The sequence below is a fragment of the Caloenas nicobarica genome, chromosome 33 (assembly GCF_036013445.1).
Source record: "Caloenas nicobarica isolate bCalNic1 chromosome 33, bCalNic1.hap1, whole genome shotgun sequence".
Lineage (NCBI taxonomy): Eukaryota > Metazoa > Chordata > Aves > Columbiformes > Columbidae > Caloenas > Caloenas nicobarica.
The window spans coordinates 221,983-239,791 of NC_088277.1; the positions used below are offsets into that span (position 1 = coordinate 221,983).

At 68.3% G+C, this 17,809-nt stretch overlaps 4 protein-coding genes across 6 annotated transcripts; 2 read left to right on the forward strand and 2 right to left on the reverse strand.

Annotated features, from left to right (window-relative positions):
• Positions 1-422: 422 nt before the first annotated feature.
• ITGB7 (integrin subunit beta 7) lies at positions 423-7,136 on the forward strand. Its single transcript, XM_065654179.1, has 15 exons — positions 423-489; positions 566-639; positions 1,431-1,626; positions 2,064-2,234; positions 2,475-2,716; positions 3,140-3,298; positions 3,368-3,463; positions 3,536-3,625; positions 3,704-3,844; positions 4,262-4,449; positions 4,698-4,840; positions 5,484-5,706; positions 6,259-6,491; positions 6,781-6,941; positions 7,074-7,136. The coding sequence occupies exons 1-15, from the start codon at positions 423-425 to the stop codon at positions 7,134-7,136; spliced, it is 2,247 nt and encodes a 748-aa protein (XP_065510251.1).
• Positions 7,137-7,903: 767 nt separating this feature from the next.
• On the reverse strand, positions 7,904-12,122 carry ZNF740 (zinc finger protein 740). 2 transcript variants are annotated; one of them, XM_065654458.1, is made up of 7 exons: positions 12,025-12,122; positions 11,056-11,233; positions 10,475-10,600; positions 10,044-10,133; positions 9,685-9,808; positions 9,489-9,607; positions 7,904-9,413 (listed from the first exon to the last, which is right to left on the reverse strand). In XM_065654458.1, the coding sequence occupies exons 2-7, from the start codon at positions 11,071-11,073 to the stop codon at positions 9,324-9,326; spliced, it is 567 nt and encodes a 188-aa protein (XP_065510530.1). In that variant the 5' UTR covers positions 11,074-11,233; positions 12,025-12,122; the 3' UTR covers positions 7,904-9,323. The 2 variants fall into 2 exon arrangements, with proteins under 2 accessions (XP_065510530.1, XP_065510531.1); XM_065654459.1 differs by lacking the exons at positions 11,056-11,233; positions 12,025-12,122 and adding an exon at positions 10,833-11,048.
• A 158-nt stretch (positions 12,123-12,280) lies between these two features.
• CSAD (cysteine sulfinic acid decarboxylase) lies at positions 12,281-16,512 on the forward strand. Of its 2 annotated transcripts, none has more exons than XM_065654365.1 (15): positions 12,281-12,377; positions 12,799-13,209; positions 13,298-13,424; positions 13,801-13,891; positions 14,008-14,114; positions 14,199-14,314; positions 14,403-14,482; positions 14,573-14,627; positions 14,880-14,996; positions 15,088-15,152; positions 15,254-15,335; positions 15,412-15,611; positions 15,680-15,731; positions 16,035-16,124; positions 16,206-16,512. In XM_065654365.1, exons 2-15 carry the CDS (start codon positions 13,057-13,059, stop codon positions 16,377-16,379), a joined length of 1,509 nt encoding a protein of 502 aa, XP_065510437.1. In that variant the 5' UTR covers positions 12,281-12,377; positions 12,799-13,056; the 3' UTR covers positions 16,380-16,512. The 2 variants fall into 2 exon arrangements, with proteins under 2 accessions (XP_065510437.1, XP_065510438.1); XM_065654366.1 differs by having other exon boundaries at positions 15,424-15,611.
• On the reverse strand, positions 16,509-17,761 carry LOC136000515 (tumor necrosis factor receptor type 1-associated DEATH domain protein-like). Its single transcript, XM_065654367.1, has 2 exons — positions 17,673-17,761; positions 16,509-17,233 (listed from the first exon to the last, which is right to left on the reverse strand). Exon 2 carries the CDS (start codon positions 17,226-17,228, stop codon positions 16,602-16,604), a length of 627 nt encoding a protein of 208 aa, XP_065510439.1. The 5' UTR covers positions 17,229-17,233; positions 17,673-17,761; the 3' UTR covers positions 16,509-16,601.
• Between the last annotated feature and the right edge of the window lie 48 nt (positions 17,762-17,809).

Genomic DNA, 17,809 nt, shown 5'->3' on the forward strand with positions numbered 1-17,809 from the left:
TGAACTGGAGAGGGACTGGGGGGAACTGGGGAGGGACCAGGGGAGCTGGGGAGGGACCGGGGGAACTGGGGTGAACTGGGGAGGGACCGGGGGAACTGGGGAGGGACTGGGGAGGGACTGGGGGGGGCTGGGGGGCGCTGGGGAGCACTGGGGGGCACTGGGGGGGGACTGGGGGGCACTGGGGAGCACTGGGGAGGGACCGGGGGGGACTGGGGGGGGACTGGGGGGCACTGGGGAGCACTGGGGAGGGACCGGGAGGGACTGGGGGGCACTGGGGGGCACTGGGCGGGGACTGGGGGGCGCTGGGGAGCACTGGGGAGGTCGCGGCAGCTCGGGGATGACGCCGGTTCCGCACGGGCCGTGTCCCCCCCCTTGTCCCCCCGCCCGGGCAGGATGCGCCCCGCCCCCCCGCAGACGGGACCATGGGGCGGCCGGGGGGGCTCCTGCTGCTGCCGCTGCTGCTGGCGGCCCCGGGGGGGGCCGGGACAGGTGAGCCGGGGGGGAGGTCACCCGGGGGGGTGTCCCTTTGTCCCCAGCCCCCCCTGACCCCGCCGGGTGCCCCCAGGGTCCTGCGAGCCCCAGGCCACCTGCGAGGCGTGTGTGCGCTCCCACCCGCGATGCGCCTGGTGCGAGGACCCGGTGAGTGGGGCCCCCCCGGCCCCCCCCGGGCTCTCGGGGTTCAGCTTCGGGGTTCCCCGCCCTGCTGGGGGGATCGTGGTGTCCCCGTGTCCCTGGGGGTCGCGGTGTGGAATTGGGGTCCCCCCGGGGAGGGACACGAGGTGACGGGGCGGGGGGACTGGGCTACCGGGAGGTCCCCGTGTCCCTGGGAGGTCACCCTGAGATTGGGGGGGTCCCCACGTCCCTGGGTGTTCCTGTGTCCCCTACGGTCCCCCAGGGGGTGGCCACGTGCCGTGGGGTCCCCCCCGCGGTGTCCCGTGGGGTCCCCAGTGTCCCTGGGGTCCCCGTGGGGTCCCGGTGGGGCTGGTGCAGTTGGGGCGCAGCGTGGGGCGGGGGCGCCGGTGTCCCTTGAGGGGGGCCTGGTGTCCTTTGGGGGTGACACAGGGTGGCGGTGTGCTGGGGGGGGCGCAGTGTCCCACGGCGGGTCCCCGTTGTCCCCGCGTGGGCCCCGCTGGGTCCCAGCCCTTGCGTGACCCTCCCTGTCGCTGCGGTTTGTCACAGGAAGCAGCAAAACCTCGGTGACAAACAGCCGAGGGGGTGTGACCCCCCCGCCGCACCCGGCACCCGCCCGTTTCCCACGGGGATGGGGTGCTGGGGGGGGTGGGTGCAGGGGATGGGGTGCAGGGGATGGGGGTGCAGGGGATGGGGTGCAGGGGATGGGGTGCAGGGGATTTGGGGTGCAGGGGATGGGGTGCAGGGGATTTGGGGTGCAGGGGATTTGGGGTGCAGGGACCGACCCCCGTGTCCCGCAGGAGTTCCCGCGGGGGGGGCAGGCAGACACCCCCCGCTGCGCCCCCCGGGAGGCCCTGGAGCGCGCCGGGTGCCCCCCCCGCGCCGTGGTGCAGCCCCGGGGCAGCGTGCGGGTCCTGCGGGACCGGGAGCCGGGGGGGGGGCCGGGGGGGCCCACCCAGCTCAGCCCCCAGCACGTCCAGATGCAGCTGCGGCCCGGTGAGGGGGGGCGGGGAGATGGGGGGAGAGGGGTGAGGATGGAGGGGGAGAGGGAGGGAGGATGGATGAGGGGAGATGGAGTCATGGGTGAGAGAGATGGAGAAGAGGGATGGGGATGGATGGACAAGGGGGGAGATGGAAGAGGGAGGGAGGGACGGATGGAGGGAGGGATGGGGAGATGGATGGATGGGGATGGAGGGAGGGATGGGGAGATGGATGGAGGAGGAACGGTTGGGGAGATGGAGAAGGTGGATGGAGGGAAGGATGGAGAGGGAGCCGTAGGGGTGGAGGACGGATGGAGAGATGGATACGGATGGATGACGGGGCATGGGGAGCTGGAGGGGGCTCCGGCGCTGGGGAGATGGTGCCGACAGCTGCTGGGGGGCGGTCGGGGGAAGGTGCCCCCCCCGGCCCCCCCTGACCCCCGTGCCCCCCAGGGGAGGAGCGCAGCTTCCAGGTGCGGTTCCGGCGGGCGGCGGGGGGCCCCGTGGATCTCTACTACCTGCTGGACCTGTCCTACTCCATGCGGGACGACCTGGGGACGCTGCGGCGCCTGGCGAGGGACATCCTGGGGACCCTGCGCAACGTCACCCCCTCCGTCCGCATCGGTGGGGACACGCCGAGGGGTCCCCTTCCCGGGGCGGGGGGGCGCGGGTTTTGGGGTGCTGGGGACCCTGTGCTGCCTGGCGAGAGACATCCTGTGCGCCCTGTGCAATGTCACCCCCTCCATCCACATCAGCGAGGACACGCCGGGGGGGGTCCCCTGGGGACACATGGGGGTTCCCCTCCCGGTGGGGTGAATTTTGGGGTGCTCCCCCACCCCCAAACCTCCCTGTCCCCCCTGGCAGGTTTCGGGTCGTTTGTGGACAAGCCGGTGCTGCCCTATGTCAGCACGGTGCCCTCCAAGCTGCGCAACCCCTGCCCGGAACGGGGGGAGCCCTGCGACCCGCCCCGTGCCTTCCGCCACCTCCTGTCCCTCACCGGGGACCCCGAGTTGTTCGCCGAGCGCGTCGGGCACCAGCGCGTGTCCGGAAACCTGGACCCGGCGGAGGGCGGGTTCGACGCCATCATGCAGGTGGCCCTGTGCCAGGTGAGGGGACACGGGGGGACACGGAGGGGGGCGAGTGTGCCCCCTGCGCGCGAGCGTGTGAATGGGTCTGTGTGCAAGAGTACGCGCAATGAGACTGTGTGCAAGAGCACGGGCAAGTGCGCGTGCGTACAAGTGTGCATGCATGCGTGTGTGCAAATGTGCATGCAGGTGTGCGTGCAATGCAGAGCATGTGCAAGTGTGCATGCATGCAAGTGTGCATATGTGCAAGTTTCCATGCACGCAGGTGTGCGTGCAAGCAAGAACGTGTGCATGCAATGCAGAGCATGTTCAAGTGCGCATATGTGCAAGTTTCCATGCACGCAAGTGTGCGTGCAAGCATGTACATTGCAAGACCCCACACAAGCACAACCACACGCACCCCCCCCGTGCTCCCCCCCGTCCCCGTGCCCCCCGTGTCCCCAGGAGCGCATCGGCTGGCGCCCGGTCACCCGCCTGCTGCTCTTCGCCTCGGACGACACGTTCCACACGGCGGGGGACGGCAAACTGGGCGGCATCGTCACCCCCTGCGACACCCGCTGCCACCTCGACGCCAGCGGCGTCTACTCCAAAAGCCACCTCTATGTAGGATGGGGTCTGGGGGGGGTATTTTTGGGTGGGGGGGCTCCCAGCACCCACCCCCCCCTTTTGCAGGATTACCCCTCGGTGGGACACTTGGCCCAGGTGCTCTCGGCCGCCAACATCCAGCCCATCTTCGCCGTGACCGGTCCCAACGTCCCCATCTACCGGGTGAGGGAGGGGTCCCTGGGGGGGTGTGGGGGTCCCTGGACCCCCCCTGACCCTGTACCCCCCCCGCCCCAGGAGCTGAGCCGCCTGATCCCCAAGTCAGTGGTGGGGGAGCTGCGGGACGACTCCAGCAACGTGGTGCAGCTCATTGCAGACGCCTACAGTGTAATTTGGGGGGGGACAGGGCTGGGTGGCCCCCCCGGGGGGGTCAGTGGGTGCTGACAGCCATGGGTGCCCCCCCAGAGCCTCTTGTCCACGGTGGAGCTGCAGCACTCGCCGCTGCCCCCCGGGATCAGCCTCAGCTACGAGGCGCATTGCGGGGGCCCCCCCGGCCCCCCCCGGCCCCACGGTGGCTCCTGCACCGGCGTCCGCGTCAACCAAGAGGTGGGGGTCATGGGGGGATGTGGGGACACCAGGGGGGGCATGGGGGGGCATGGGGGAGTATGGGAGGACATTGGGGGGCCATTGGGGGGCCATAGGGAGGGCATCGGGGGTCTTGGGGCTGGTGTTGGGGGACATGGAGGGACATAAGAGACATGGTGGGGGGCGTGGGGGGACACTGGGGACATAAGGGACACCGGGGAGGGGTCTTGGTGGGGGGACATGGGCATGGGGGGACATGTGGGGCATGGGGAGGGTCATGGCAGGGACATTGGGGACATGGGGGGGCACTTGGGGGGGATGTTATTGGGACATAAGCTGTGTGGGAGGACACTGGGGGACATAAGGGACACAGGGAGGACATGGTGGGGGGCACGGGGGTGCCACGGCGGGTGTCCCACGCGCCGGGTGTCCCCGCAGGTGACGTTCACGGTGCGGGTGCGCGCGGGCGCCTGCCTGGTGTCCCCGCAGCGGGTGACCCTGCGGGCACTGGGGGTCCCCGAGGAGCTGGCGCTGGAGCTGGGGACACTGTGCGGGTGTCCCTGCGCCCAGAGCCCCCCCCGCAGCGCGCTGTGCCACGGCGGGACCCTCCTCTGCGGGCTCTGCAGGTGCGGGGGCAGTTTGGGGGTGCAGGGGGGTCCATGGGGCAGTTTGGGGTCCATGGGGTGAGATGGAGGCAATGGGGTGGGCGGGGGGGGAGGCCAGTTTGGGGGTCTATGGGGCACGGGGGGGCTCCATGGGGTAGTTTGGGGGCCCATGTGGCACACGGGGTCTGGGGGGGTTGGGGGGACGCCGGGGTGCCGTGGGGCACAGGGGGTCTGCGGGGCGGGGGCTCTGACCGCCGCTGCCCCCCCAGGTGTCCGGGGGGGCGCCGGGGCCGCCGCTGCGAGTGCGCGGAGGAGGCGGGGCCGGGGGGGGCCGGGGGCGGCTGCCCCCCCAACAGCACCGGCGCCCCCTGCAGCGGCGCCTGCGAGCGCCACCAGGGGCTGCCCTGCGGAGGTGGGGCCGGGGGGGCCCGGGGGGGCGACACGGGCCTGCCCGTCCTTGGGGTTCCCATCCTTGCGGGGGGGGCTGTCCCCGTGGAATGTCCCCGTGGGTCACAGCCCCTGGGGGTCCCGTCCCCACTGTGTGTCCCTGTCCCCGTGTCCCCTGTCCCCATCATGTCCCCGTCCCTGTCGTGTATCCCACGGGGGGGTCCTTTCCCTATTGGATGTCCCTGTCCCCATGGCCACAGGGGGGTCCTGTCCCCATCACATGCCCTTGTCCACATGTGTCCTGTCCCTGTCCCCATTCCATCTGTCCCCATCCCATCCCTGTCCCCATGGGGGTCCTGTCCCCATCCTGTCCCCATTCCATCTGTCCCCATCCCATCCCTGTCCCCATGGGGGTCCTGTCCTCATCACATGCCCTTGTCCCCATGGGTCCCGTCTCCATCCCTGTCCCCATTCTGTCCATCCGCATCCCATCCCTGTCCCCACTGCGTGTCCCATAGGGGGTCCCTTCCCTATCAGATGTCCCTGTCCCCATGGCCCAGGGGGGTCCTGTCCCCACCCCGATCCCATCCCTGTCCCACGGGTCCCCCGGTGGCACTGGGGGGTGTGTGGGGACAGCGGTGTCCCATGTGACAGCGGCGTGTCCCCAGGCCCGGAGCGGGGCGAGTGCGTGTGCGGGACGTGCCGCTGTCACCCGGGGTTCGGGGGCAGTGCGTGCGGGTGTCCCCAGGGCGGGGGGCGCTGCCTGCGGGGGGGGCGCGAGTGCAGCGGCCACGGGAGCTGCGTGTGCGGGACCTGCCGCTGCCACCCCGGCTACGAGGGACCCTTCTGCGCCCGCTGTCCCTCCTGTCACCAGCCCTGCTGGCGCCTCCGGTGAGGGACAGGGATGGGATGGGGACAGGGGTGGGATGGGGACAGGGGTGGGACAGGGATGGGATGGGGACAGGGGTGGGATGGGGACAGGGGTGGGACAGGGGTGGGATGGGATGGGGATGGGATGGGGACAGGGGTGGGATGGGGACAGGGGTGGGACAGGGGTGGGATGGGATGGGGATGGGATGGGGACAGGGGTGGGATGGGATGGGGATGGGATGGGGACAGGGGTGGGATGGGGACAGGAGTGGAGACAGGGATGGGATGGGGACAAGATTGGGGACAGGAATGGGATGAGATGGGATGGGATGGGGTGGGATGGGATGAGATGGGGACAAGAATGGGATTGGGATAGGAATGGGGATGGGAGGGGGACAGGGACAGGAATGGGATGGGGACAAGAATGGGATGGGAACAGGGACAGGGATGGGATGGGGACAGTTACAGGGGACATGGCTGTGGAGGGGACAAGGTGGCCGGGGGGTAAATGGCCAAGGGCTGGGGATGCAGGGACAGCAAGGGGTGACGGACCCTGCGCGGGGGTGTCCCCAGGGACTGCGCCGACTGCAGGGCCTTCGGGCGGGGGCCGCTGCGGGGGAACTGCAGCCAGGCCTGTCCCCGCGTCACCGCCTGGGGGGTCCCCGCGCCCCCCCCGGACCCCCAGGCCTGGTGCCGCCAGGAGACCCCAGACGGGCGTGTCCTCCTCTTCCTCATCGAGGGGGGGCCCTGGGGGGACGAGTGGGATGAGGAGCGGGAGGTGACACTGCTGGTCTGGGCTGAGGACGGTGAGTGGGGGGGACACCCGTGTCCCCCCACAGGGATGCCGTGTCCCCAGGGAGCCCCTGCGGGGGGGTCCTGCACCCCAAGGGACCCTGTTGGGGGGGGGGGGTCCTGTGTCCCCATGGGTGGCTGGGGCGGGGATCTCGGGTCCCTGTGTGTGGCTGCGGGGGGTCTCGGGATCCCATGGGTCCCCGTGGGGGGTCCCGGGTCCCCGTGGGTGGCTGGGGGGGTCCCGGGTCCCCGTGGGGGCATCCCCGGTGGGTCCACCCCCCCAGCCCCCGCCTCTCTCCGCAGGGCCCGCGGGGGTGTCCCCAGCGCTGGTGGCCGCGCTGGTGGCCGCGCCGATGGCGCTGGGGCTGGTGGCGCTGGGGGTGGCGCGGGTGGCCCTGGAGCTGCGCGACCGCCGCGAGTCCCGGCGCTTCCAGCGGGAACAGGTGACTGTCCCATGTCCCCGTGCTGGGACCCCCGGGCTGGGATGTGACACCCCGGGACAGGCTGGGACCCCCAGGACGGACTGGGAGCCCCCAGACAGGGCTGGGATGTGACACCCCAGGACGGGCTGTGAACGCCCCGTGTCCCCCCCGCAGAACAACCCGCTCTTCAGAAGCGCCACCAGCACCACGGCCAACCCCGGGTACTGTCCCAACTGAGGGGACGGCGGGGAGAGCTGGTCCCGGTTCAACCCAGCGGGTCCCAGTTCGGCTCCAGCCGGTTCCAGTTCAGCTGCATCTGGTCCCAGTTCAGCCACAACTGGTCCTGGTTCAGCTCCAGCTGGTCCCAGTCCAGCCACAACTGGTCCCAGTCCAGCCTTACCTGGTTCCAGTTCGGCCCCAGTTGGTCTCAGTTCGGCCACAACTGGTCCCAGTCCAGCCTTACCTGGTTCCAGTTCGGCCCCAGTTGGTCTCAGTTCGGCCCCAGTTGGTCTCAGTTCGGCCCCAGTTGGTCTCAGTTCGGCCACAACTGGTCCCAGTCCAGCCTTACCTGGTTCCAGTTCGGCCCCAGTTGGTCTCAGTTCATCCCACCCCCAGTCCCCGCTTCTTGTGCTGGAAAACCCCCAATAAAAGGAGCCGCTGTCCCCGTGTGACGCTGTCACCTCCCTTCACCCGGGGGGGGTCACTGGGGGGGGTCCGGATCCAGCCCCCCCCGAATGAAGCAGCGGAGCCCGAGGTAGAAAAAGAAGAAAAACCCGACGAGTTTTTATTTAAATAAACCCTAAAGGCCGCGGGGGGCGGTACGGGGGGACGGCTTAAAAAACTACGGGTTAAAAGTGACACAGGGACAGCCACGCCCTGACCCCGCCCGCCCCGGGCCACGCCCACGGACCACGCCCGACCCCGCCCACCCCGGGGCCACGCCCACCGGTGGCCACGCCCTGACCCCCGCCCACCCGAGGCCACGCCCCGACCCCACCCTCCCCTATAGCAAAATAACTGTATTAAACCCCAAAACCAACCGAAACATCCCAAAAAATGAAGCTGGGGGGAGAAGGGGGTGTCCCCTGCGCCACCCCACCCAGGTTTTGGGGGCCCCTATGTCCCCTTCCCGGTTTGGGAGGGTCCCGGGGCGGGGGGGGTCTGAATGCAGCTGCTGCACTTTTGTGGGTGCAGACGGTGTAACCCCCCCTCGTTTTCGGTCACCCCCTCCTCGGGCTTTTGTGTCTCCCCCTAAAAACCGTCCTGGACCCCCACTTCCCAGAGGGAGGGAGTTTGGCGAGGGGGGCTCAGCTCTGCACCCCCCCCACCGGGAGCTGAAGCTCTTCTTACAGCATCAAACCCAAATTTTGCAGGGGGGGGGGCCCAAAATATGGGGGGCATCTCCTGACACGGCATCAACAGAGATGTCACCCTCTCCCCGCCCCGCCCCAGTATCACCCCCCCCGGAGCTCCTGGCAGCGTCACCAAGAGAAACAAGGCCCCCAAGTGACGACCTGGGGGGGCCCTTTGCCCCGCCCCCCTCCCCGTGTGGGAACAGTCTGTGCTTGGGGGGGCATACAGAAGGAGCTGGGGGGGGGTCACAGGACTGTCCCCAAAGAGCCCGGTGTCCCCAAAATGTGTGTTGGGCGGGGGGAGAGCAGGGCTTACCCCCCCAGGAGGGTTTGAGGCTCCAGACCCGGTTGAGCTGACAGTTTCCCCTTAATATCGGGGTTTTCCAGCAAAAAACCCTTTTTTGGGTGTCACTCGCCCTCCCCCTACATGCGTGTCACAGCCCCGGCCCCCCCCGCCCGGAATCGGGGCAGGGCAGCAAGCGAAGGCACCGGCCCCAAAACGCACAGAAAAAATTAAAAAACAACAAAAAAGCCCCAAAGCCATGAAGCAACTCGGAGGGCAAAGGGAAGCGCTGCAGAGTTCGCTGCCCCCCCCCCAAATGCTGCTTTTTCCTACTTTTCCTACTTTTTTTCTCAAAAAAAAAAAAAAGGGGCGGGGTGGGAGTAGAAACAGTTCCTCCCGGCGAACCCCCCCTCAAGAGCCGAGCGCCCGCAAGGAGCTGTCGGGGCTCCAAATGTCCCGTTTGCGCTCGGCTTTAGGCCCGGTTTAGCTCTGCTTTAAGCCCGGCTTAGGGCTCTAAGCCTTTCCTGAGAGCGGGGGGGGGGTCAATAAAACGCCCCGGGGGGGCACATTGGGGAATCAGCACAGTTTGCAGGCAGCTCCGTGGTGGGGGGGGGAAGATTTTCCAGCTCTGAGTTATTTACAGCATCGCCAGCCGTGAGTCCGGGGTCAAATCCCAGGAAAAAGGGACGAGGAAGAGGAAGGATGGGGCGGGGGGGGGAGGAAGGATAAACCCCCCCCGGAGCTGCTCTCGGCATCCGCGAGGGGGTCCTGGGGGGGTCGATCGGGCTCCTAGAGCAGCAGCTGCGCGTCGGGGCTCTTGGTTTGGCAGCCCTGGCACATGCGCTTGTGTCGCAGCAGCCGGTCTGTCCTGGAGAAACTCTGCGTGGGGGGGAACGGGGGGGTCAGGAGGGGGTTTTGGGGTGCCCCCCCCTCCATGACCCCCCCGGGCAGTACCTGCAGGCAGCGCTCACACTGATAGGGCTTTTCGCCGCTGTGGACGCGTTTGTGCCGCTCCAGGTGGTATTTTTGGATGAAGCGCATGTCGCAGACGTTGCACTCGAAGGGCTTTTCACCTTGGGGGGGGATGCAGATAATTAAGGCCGGGGGGGGGTAATTTGGGCTCGTTAGGGGGGGGTAACGAGGCAGGTACCGGTGTGGATAAGGATGTGGCGCTTGAGGTGGTAGCTGCTGCGGAAGGCGCCGCAGCAATGGTCACACACGAAGTTTTTGGGGCTTCCCAGCTGGAACGAGCCATTTTGTTTGATCACCACCACCTGCGGGGGGGTGCAAAAAAAAAAAATCAATAAATCCTCCAGCAGTGATGGAGGGGGCAAAACGCATCCCCCCCACCCTCAGAACCCCCACCCCGGCCGGCCCGTGTCCAAAATGTTCCTTGGTCGGGGAGTGGGGGGTCCCTTGGTGCTGGGACAGAGTCGGGGACAGTGGGGACAGTGACACCCCCCTCAAGCCGGTGTCACCCCCCCAGACATTGGGGACCCCCCCACCTGCCTTTTTAATGGCTTTTTTGGGCTGCGGCGCCTCGGGGGGGTCGTCATCCTTGCGGGTGCCACGGGGCTTGTCGGGGTCCTGGCGCAGGGTCTGGGGGGCACAAAGGGCGTTATTGGGGGGGATTAAATTATGGGGGGGGGAAATAAGGTAAAGGGGGGAAATTGAGGAAAGGGGGAAAAGAGAATTAAAAGAGAAAAAAGTGTGTTAAAGAAGAAGAAAGTCAAAGAGGGAAAAAAAATCAAATGAAAGGACGAAAAATCAAATTAAAGGTGGAAACCACCAAACTAAACGCAGAAAAATTGGGAATAAAGGGGGGAGGAGCCCCCTGCCCCGCCCCCCCCGCCCCGACCCACTCAGGGCCCCACCCCCTCCCCATTTCCCAGCGTTTGGTGCCCCCCAGCACCCCCATATGAGCTCAGACCCCCCCGTACCAGCAGCTCGGGGCCCCCCCGGTCCCGCGCGTCCCCTTTGGCTCCGGCCTTGGGCATCATCTTCTTGCTGGCGGGGGTGGGCACCAGGCAGACCCCCGAGAGCCCCTCGCAGGCCAGCAGACTCGCCTGGGGGGGGACACAGTGCTCCAGCCCCCCCCACCCCCACAGCAGGGGCAGGGGGGACCCCGAACCCCCCCGACCCCGCCCCCCCACCCCAAACCCCCCTGGTCTACGGGAGAGTCCTGGAGCGGGGGGAGCGGGGGGGAAGGGGGCGAATTTACTGTTCCCCACCCCCCCCGCGCCCCCCACCCCGGACTGTGGCTCTGGGGGTGCGGGGGGGGGGATTGGGGCTCATTACCTGAGCCATCTTGGGGCTGTCTGTCTGTCTGTCCTCGACAAAGGGATTTGTAACAATTCGAATTTTGTGTATTTTTTGGGTTTTTGGTTTGGTTTTTTTTTTTGATTTTTTTTTTGTTTGTCTCGTTTTTTAAAAAAAACTCGTTAAAAAAAGTGGGTTTTCACTTAATCGCGGGATTTTTTTTTGGTCATTTTTTTTTTTTTTTGCCGGGTTCATCCAGTACCCGCCACTTCGCCGACATCTTCGGTTCCTCCGCAGCCCCCGGCGCGGGGGGGGGTGGCGGTGTGAGGCGGGGGGGGCGCAGGGGCAGCAGGTGCCTGGGACGCTGCTCAGAGTGGGGGGGACATCCCGCGCCCCCCCCCCGACCCCCCCCGGGGACAAACGCTGCTGCTGCTCTTCGTCTGTGGGGACAGAGGAGACGGTTATTGGGGGGGCGGTTCCTGTCCCATCTGAGCCCCCCCATAGTTGGATGCCCCAAATTCTCCCGGCTGAGCCCCCCCAGGGGGACAATTTGGGGGTGGGAGGGGTCAGGGGGTGGGTCTGGGATGGGAGGGTCCCTGTCCCATCTGAGCCCCCCAGGGGGACAATTTGGGGGACACACACAGGGCAGGGGGTGGGATTAGGGGGTCCCTGTCCCAGCTGAGTCCCCCCATAGTTGGATACCCCAAATTTTCCCGGCTGAGCCCCCCCCCAGGGAGACAATTTGGGGGTGTGGGGGACACAGGGGGTAGGTCTGGGGTGGGGGGGTGGCCCAATTTTGGGGGCTTGATGGGACTGGGGGTTAAGGGGGGGCGGGGACAGGGGGTGACACTGGGGGGGGTGACAGCGCTGGGGCGGGGGGGGGCGGTGACACTGGGGGTGTCCCAGGGCAGGGCGACAATTGCGGGGGGAACAAAGTGGCGGGGGCGGGGGGGGGTGACCCGGTGAGGGGCCCGGGCCGGGGGGGTCACAGCGGGGACACGGGAGGCCGCTCCCGGTGCGGGGGGGCACCGCGCCTGCGCACCGCGCTCCCCGCCCCCCCCCGGTTCCCCCCTCCCGGTGTGGGCGGCGCCGAGGCGGCGGCGCGCGCGGCCGGGCCCGGTGAGACGCGCGGCCCCCGCCAGCCCCGGGCCCGACCCGGCCCCGGCCCCTCCCCGCTCCGAATCGCCCCGCGGCGACGGGAAGGGCCGGGCCGGGCCGGGCCGGGCCGTACCTGCCGCGGCCCCTCCGCGCTCCGCTCCGCGCCGCCCGCCGCTCCGGCCGGTTTTACAAACGGCGCCGCCGCCCCCCCCTTCTTCGGCCGCCGCCGCCGACCCGGAACCGGAAATACCCGCCCCCCCCCCGCCCGCTGCAGCCACCGCTTCCGGCGGGGGAAGGGCAGGATGTGTGGGCGTGCCGCGCATGCGCACGGCGCCGCCGGCCGCGCCGCCATCTTGGAGTCGGGCGGTTGCCGGGGCAACGGGGGGCGGGCGGCGCGGCCTGGGCTCGGGCCTGAGCGCAAAGTTGAGCCCGGGCCTGGGCCGGGCTGCCGCCGGGCCCGCCCCGCTCACCCCGGGAGAGCTGCCCGTACGTTATTCCCCCGGGGGAGAGTTTTTAGTTTTTACCTGTGACCAACCGGGGGTGTCCCCATCGTGTTGTGACCCCCCCGTGGGTTTGGTCCCGTTTTGTTCCACACACACGCACCTTATTGCCCCTCTGTGGCAGCTCCTGCCCCTCCCCATGGCCGGGGGGGCAAACAGGGGATTTGCCACCCCCCCTCCCCGTCCCTTTTGGGGACAGTCCTGTCCCTGCCCGGGGTCCCCAGTGTCCCCTGTGGGCCGGGTGGCCCTGGCATGGGGGGGTGACAGCGCTGGCTCCCCCCGCCACCCCAAAGCCACCAAGCGGGGTGGGACGGGGGGGTCAGCCCCCACCCGGGGGGACACTGGGGACACCCCCCTCCCCGGGGGGACACTGGGGGCTCTGCTGATGCTGCCCCCGCTCCCTGCAGCTCCCTGGGGACATCGTCCTCTCTCTGCCCCCCCGAGGCTCCGAGACCCCCCCCAGGGTGGGGGGCACGACTTTGGGGGATCCCCCCGCCCCCCGTGTGCCGTTAACTGCTGTTCTTCGTACTTTGTCCCTTGTCCCTCTGCGACGTGGCCGAGAGGAAAACCTGTCCCTGCCTGAGGTGAGAGCGGTGGGGAGACACTTTGGGGAGGGGGGGAAACTGAGGCGGGGGGGTGACAGCCACCCCCTGGGTGTCCCCACCATGGCCGAGGGGACTGGGACCAGCACGACGATGGAAAGCGACTGGTTGGCGCGTCCCGGCGTGGACACGGCGGCCGGGGAGGAATTCCTGCGGGCGGCCATGGAGGTGCTGCTGGAGGATGCCGTGCGCAAGGGGACAGATGTGACACAAAAGGTGGGGGACACCCCGGGGAGCACCCTGGGGAACGCGGGGAGGGGTCCCGGGGTGGCTGGGGACAAGCCCCCGGTGTCCCCGTCCCCAGGTGTGTGAGTGGCAGGAGCCGGCGGAGCTGCGGGCGCTGCTGGACCTGGAGCTGCGGGAGCGGGGGGAGCCGGGGGGGCGGCTGCTGCGGCGCTGCCGGGACCTCGTGCGCTACAGCGTCAAAACCGGTGAGTCCCAGCGCCGCCCAGTTGGTCCCAGTTCAGCACAGTGCCGCCCAGTTGGTCCTGGTTCAGCCCCCGCCTGGTCTTGGTTCGGTCCCAGCTGCTCCCAGTTTGGCCCCCGCTGGCCCCAGTTCAGCCCCAGCTGGTCCCAGTTCATCCCCAGCTGGCCCCAGTTCAGCCCCCCCATCCCGTCCAGTGGCTGTCATGGGGTCACAGGTCCAGCATGTCCCCACTCGTGTCCCCGTCCCACACCCAGCCCCAGAGGTGGCCCCATTCCCACAGGTGACACTTGTCCCGTCACAGCGCATCCCGAGGGCCCGAGTCCCACGGGGTGTCTCCTGTCCCCTTGTCCCTGACGCTGTCCCCATCTCGTCCCCCCCAGGTCACCCCCGCTTCTTCAACCAGCTCTTCTCCGGGCTGGACCACCACGCGCTGGCGGGACGCCTGCTCACCGAGGCGCTCAACACCAGCCAGTGCGTCCACAAAAGCAGCCCCTTTGGGGAGGATTTAGGGGTGACGAGCTTTTGGGGAGCAGCCAGACCCCCCCACGGCTGCCGTGTCCCCCCCAGAGCTGCTGTGTCCCCCCCAGATACACGTACGAGATCGCCCCGGTGTTCGTGCTGATGGAGGACGTGGTGCTGGCCAAGCTGCGCGAGCTGGTGGGCTGGAGCGGCGGCGATGGCATCTTCGCCCCAGGTACCTTGTCCCCAGCCCTGTCCCCAGCCCTGTCCCCCACCTGGTGGCTTGTCACCCTCCCTGGCTGTCCGTGTCCCCTGGCAGGAGGCTCCATGTCCAACATGTACGCCATGAACGTGGCTCGGTTCCACCGCTTCCCGCACAGCCGCCAGAGCGGCAACTGGGCTCTGCCGCGCCTGGTCCTGTTCGCCTCCCGCGAGGTCTGCGCGCCCAGGGACAGGGGGGACGCGGAGGGGACGGGGGTGGGGGTGAGCCCCCCCAGTCTGAGCCCCGTGTCCCCCCGCTCAGAGCCACTATTCCGTGCTGAAAGGAGCCGCGTTCCTGGGCATCGGCACCGATAACGTGCGCCTGGTCGGCACCGATGACAGGTGGGTTTGCCGCGGCTGAGCCGGTTCTGCGTCCCCACGCTGTCCCCACGCTGTCCCCGCTGCCATCGCTCCTTGGTCCCTGTCCCTCAGGGGGAAGATGATTCCCGAGGAGCTGGAGAAGGAGATTGAGAGGGCGAAAACCGAGGTGAGGGACGTGGAGTCCTGGGCGGAGCTGGCTGTGGTGGGGTCCCCTGGTCCATCCTGATGTCCCCTGCCCCATCCCAATGTCCCCTGCTCCAACCTGTCATCCTTTGTCCCCATCCTGCCATCCCCTGTCCCATCCCAGTGTCATCTGCCCCATTCCAGTGTCCCTGGCCCGTCTCAATGTCCCCTGTCCCATCCCAACGTCCCCTCCCCATCCCGGTGTCCCCCCCACGCCGCTGTCCCCTGTCCCCAGGGCGCTCAGCCTTTCTTCGTCTGCGCCACCTGCGGCACCACCGTCCTGGGCGCCTTCGACCCCCTGGGCGCCATCGCCGACGTCTGCCAGCGCCACAGCCTCTGGCTGCACGTGGACGTGAGGAACGGGGGACACTTGGGGCCGGGGGGGGACACAGGTGTCCCCCGGGGACCCCCCATTTTCCCTGACCCCCCCTGCCCCCCCACAGGCAGCCTGGGGCGGCAGCGCGCTGCTCTCGGGCAAACACCGGCACCTCCTGGCCGGCATTGAGAGGCGAGTAACCCCCCCGCAGCCCCCACAAAACAGGCTCAAAACCCCCCGTTTCAGGACTTGGGGACACGCCGCATCCCCCACAAATGTCCCCTGTCCCGCAGGGCCGACTCGGTGGCCTGGAACCCCCACAAGATGCTGACGGTGGGGTTGCAGTGTTCGGCGTTCCTGCTCCGCGACGGCTCTGTACGTCCCACAGCCCCTTCCCCTCGCCCCGTGTCACCCCCCAGCGCCGCTTTGGGGGTGACACCGCGTCCCCCAGGGCCTCCTGCAGCGCTGCCACGCCGCCGGCGCCACATACCTTTTCCAAACCGATAAATTTTACGACGTCACCTATGACACCGGGGACAAAACCCCCCAGTGTGGCCGGCGAGTGGATTGTCTCAAACTCTGGCTGCTCTGGAAAGCCGCCGGCACGCAGGGGCTGGCACGACGCGTCGAACGGGCCTTCGCCTGCACCCGGTGAGCGCCGCCACAGGGGGGACACCGCGACCCCCCCGTTCTCGCCTTCACACTCTCCTTCCCCCCAGGTACCTGGCCGAGCAGGTGAAGCGGAGGGATGGATTCCAGCTGGTGTTAGAGGTGCGGCTGGGCTCACCAAACCACGACCGCGGGGGGCTTTTTGTGTCCCCCTCTGCCCCCTTAAAACCCCCTTACGGCATCACCGCACCCTGGGGAGTGGAACCGCCTGAGGTTTAAACCTGGGGAGATGTCCCAAAATGATGATAGGGGGCGAAGCGGTGCCCCCCTGCAGCAGAAAGCTCCGGGTTTAAATCCTGGCCCTGAAATGGGGATGGGGGGCACATGGGTGGCCCCTCCTGGGGTTTGGGGCTCGGGGGGGGCGGTTCTGTGATCCTTTTCCTCCTCCTCCTCTTCCTCCCGCAGCCAGAGTTCGTCAACCTGTGCTTCTGGTTCGTGCCCCCCAGCCTGCGGGGCCGGGAGGGCTCCCCCGATTACTGGCTGAAACTGGGGAAGGTGAGTGGAGAAACCGGCTGTTCCCCCCCAAAAAACCCACCCCCAAACCTCCCCCGGTGACGGCGCTCGTCCGCCCCTCAGGTGGCCCCCGCCATCAAGGAGCGGATGATGAAGAAGGGCTCCATGATGGTGGGTTACCAGCCCCACGGCGCCAGGGTCAACTTCTTCCGCCAGATCGTCACCAACCCCGCCGTCACCAAGGCCGACCTCGATTTCTTCCTGGACGAGATCGAGAGGCTGGGACGGGACCTGTGAGAACCCCGGGGGGGCCCTGAGCCCCCCACCACCCCCAGATCCTCCCGGCCCTGAGGAACAGGAGCAGAGACGTTTTCCCCCCACCTTAAATTCGGAATAAAACCAGGCAGGACTCGGCGCCCGACCGCCGTAGGTGGAATAAAAAAGCTTTTACTCTTCCTTTTTCGTCCTAAAGAAGTGCGGGAGGGGGGTGGGCAGCCCCAGGCGGCCCCCCCGCCCCGCTCAGTCCCCCTCGAAGCTCCGCAGGAGGTCGAAGACTTTGTGGTCCAGGCTGGCGGGGTCCAGGCAGGCGCGGAGCCGGGGGGCCGTGGCCTCCTGCTTCTCTCTGCGCTGCCACTCCAGCAGCATCTCGAAGCTCTGCAGGACCACACTCCGGGGATAATCCTCCCGGATTTGATCCAGGCGGCTCCTCTCCAACCCCAGGCAGACGATGCCCACCTCTTGCCATTCCTTTCCTAATTTTTGGGCTATTTGCATCAAATCCTTCTCAGTTAAACGCCGAGGATGCGCGGCCGGAGGAGGATGCGCGGCCGGAGAAGACATGGATGGCGGCGAAATGGGATGACCCCTGGCGTCCCCCTCCTCGCCTGGGGGTTCCCGCTCGGTGCCGGGGAGCCCGCGAGGCCGGACGAGGTCGTGGCGGGAGATTTTGGGGAGGAGGTCGTTGAGGATGGCGAGGGCCTGTCCCGGGAAGCGCTGCAGCAGCAGGCGGCAGAGGTCGGGGCGCGTGGCCGGGAGCAGCTCCCCCCGGGGCAGCTGCTCCTCCAGCAGGAACTTGATGCTCTGGAACTGCTCCTCGCTCAGCTCCCGCACCAGCGACAGCAGCAGCTCCCGCTCCCCCTGCGCCATCGCCGCTGGGGGGGGACGGCGCGTGTGGGCACCCCGAAATGGCCTTGGGTGCCACAGACCGGCCTGGGCAACCCCAAATTGCCCTGGGCACCCTAAACTGCGCTGGGGATCCATCAGACATGGGCCCCCAAAACTGCCCTGGGTGGCACGAACCGCCCTGGGGCTCCATCAGACCCGGACCCCCCGAAACCGCCCTGGGGCTCCATCAGTCCTGGGGCCCCCAAACTGCCCTGGACTCCCTAAAACTGCCCTGGGGCTCTGTCAGCCCTGCCCCCCTAGACCCTGGGGGTCTCCGTGGTGTCCCCAGTGCCCCCCGCACTGCCCCGGGGCTGGGTCGCCCCCCCATCCCACCGCGGGGACGGAACCCCTGGTCCCCCCCGTGTCCCCCCGGTCCCCCCGGTCACCCGGTCCCCCCGTGTCCCCGTGTCCCCCTGTGCCCCTCACCGCTCCGTTCCCGCGCCGCCTCCCGCTTCCCGCCAGGAAGTCAGAGCGTTTCCCGGGAAACGGGGGCGTGCGTTGGGTTGGGGGCGCGGCTTAGGGCAAGGGGTGTGGTTAGCTCCCCGTGGAGGCGTGGCTTCTGC

Coding starts and splice junctions, on each gene's coding strand:
- ITGB7 (XM_065654179.1), top strand. CDS start 423: ATGGGGCGGCCGGGGGGGCTCCTGCTGCTGCCGCTGCTGCTGGCGGCC. Junction 640..1,430: donor GCGCCTGGTGCGAGGACCCG/GTGAGTGGGGCC, acceptor CGTGTCCCGCAG/GAGTTCCCGCGGGGGGGGCA. Junction 6,942..7,073: donor TGACTGTCCCATGTCCCCGT/GCTGGGACCCCC, acceptor TCCCCCCCGCAG/AACAACCCGCTCTTCAGAAG.
- ZNF740 (XM_065654458.1), bottom strand. Junction 9,809..10,043: donor CCAAAAAAGCCATTAAAAAG/GCAGGTGGGGGG, acceptor ACCCCCCCGCAG/GTGGTGGTGATCAAACAAAA. Junction 9,608..9,684: donor CCACATCCTTATCCACACCG/GTACCTGCCTCG, acceptor TCCCCCCCCAAG/GTGAAAAGCCCTTCGAGTGC.
- CSAD (XM_065654365.1), top strand. CDS start 13,057: ATGGCCGAGGGGACTGGGACCAGCACGACGATGGAAAGCGACTGGTTG. Junction 14,115..14,198: donor CGATGGCATCTTCGCCCCAG/GTACCTTGTCCC, acceptor GTCCCCTGGCAG/GAGGCTCCATGTCCAACATG. Junction 15,153..15,253: donor CTCCTGGCCGGCATTGAGAG/GCGAGTAACCCC, acceptor CCTGTCCCGCAG/GGCCGACTCGGTGGCCTGGA.
- LOC136000515 (XM_065654367.1), bottom strand. CDS start 17,228: ATGGCGCAGGGGGAGCGGGAGCTGCTGCTGTCGCTGGTGCGGGAGCTG.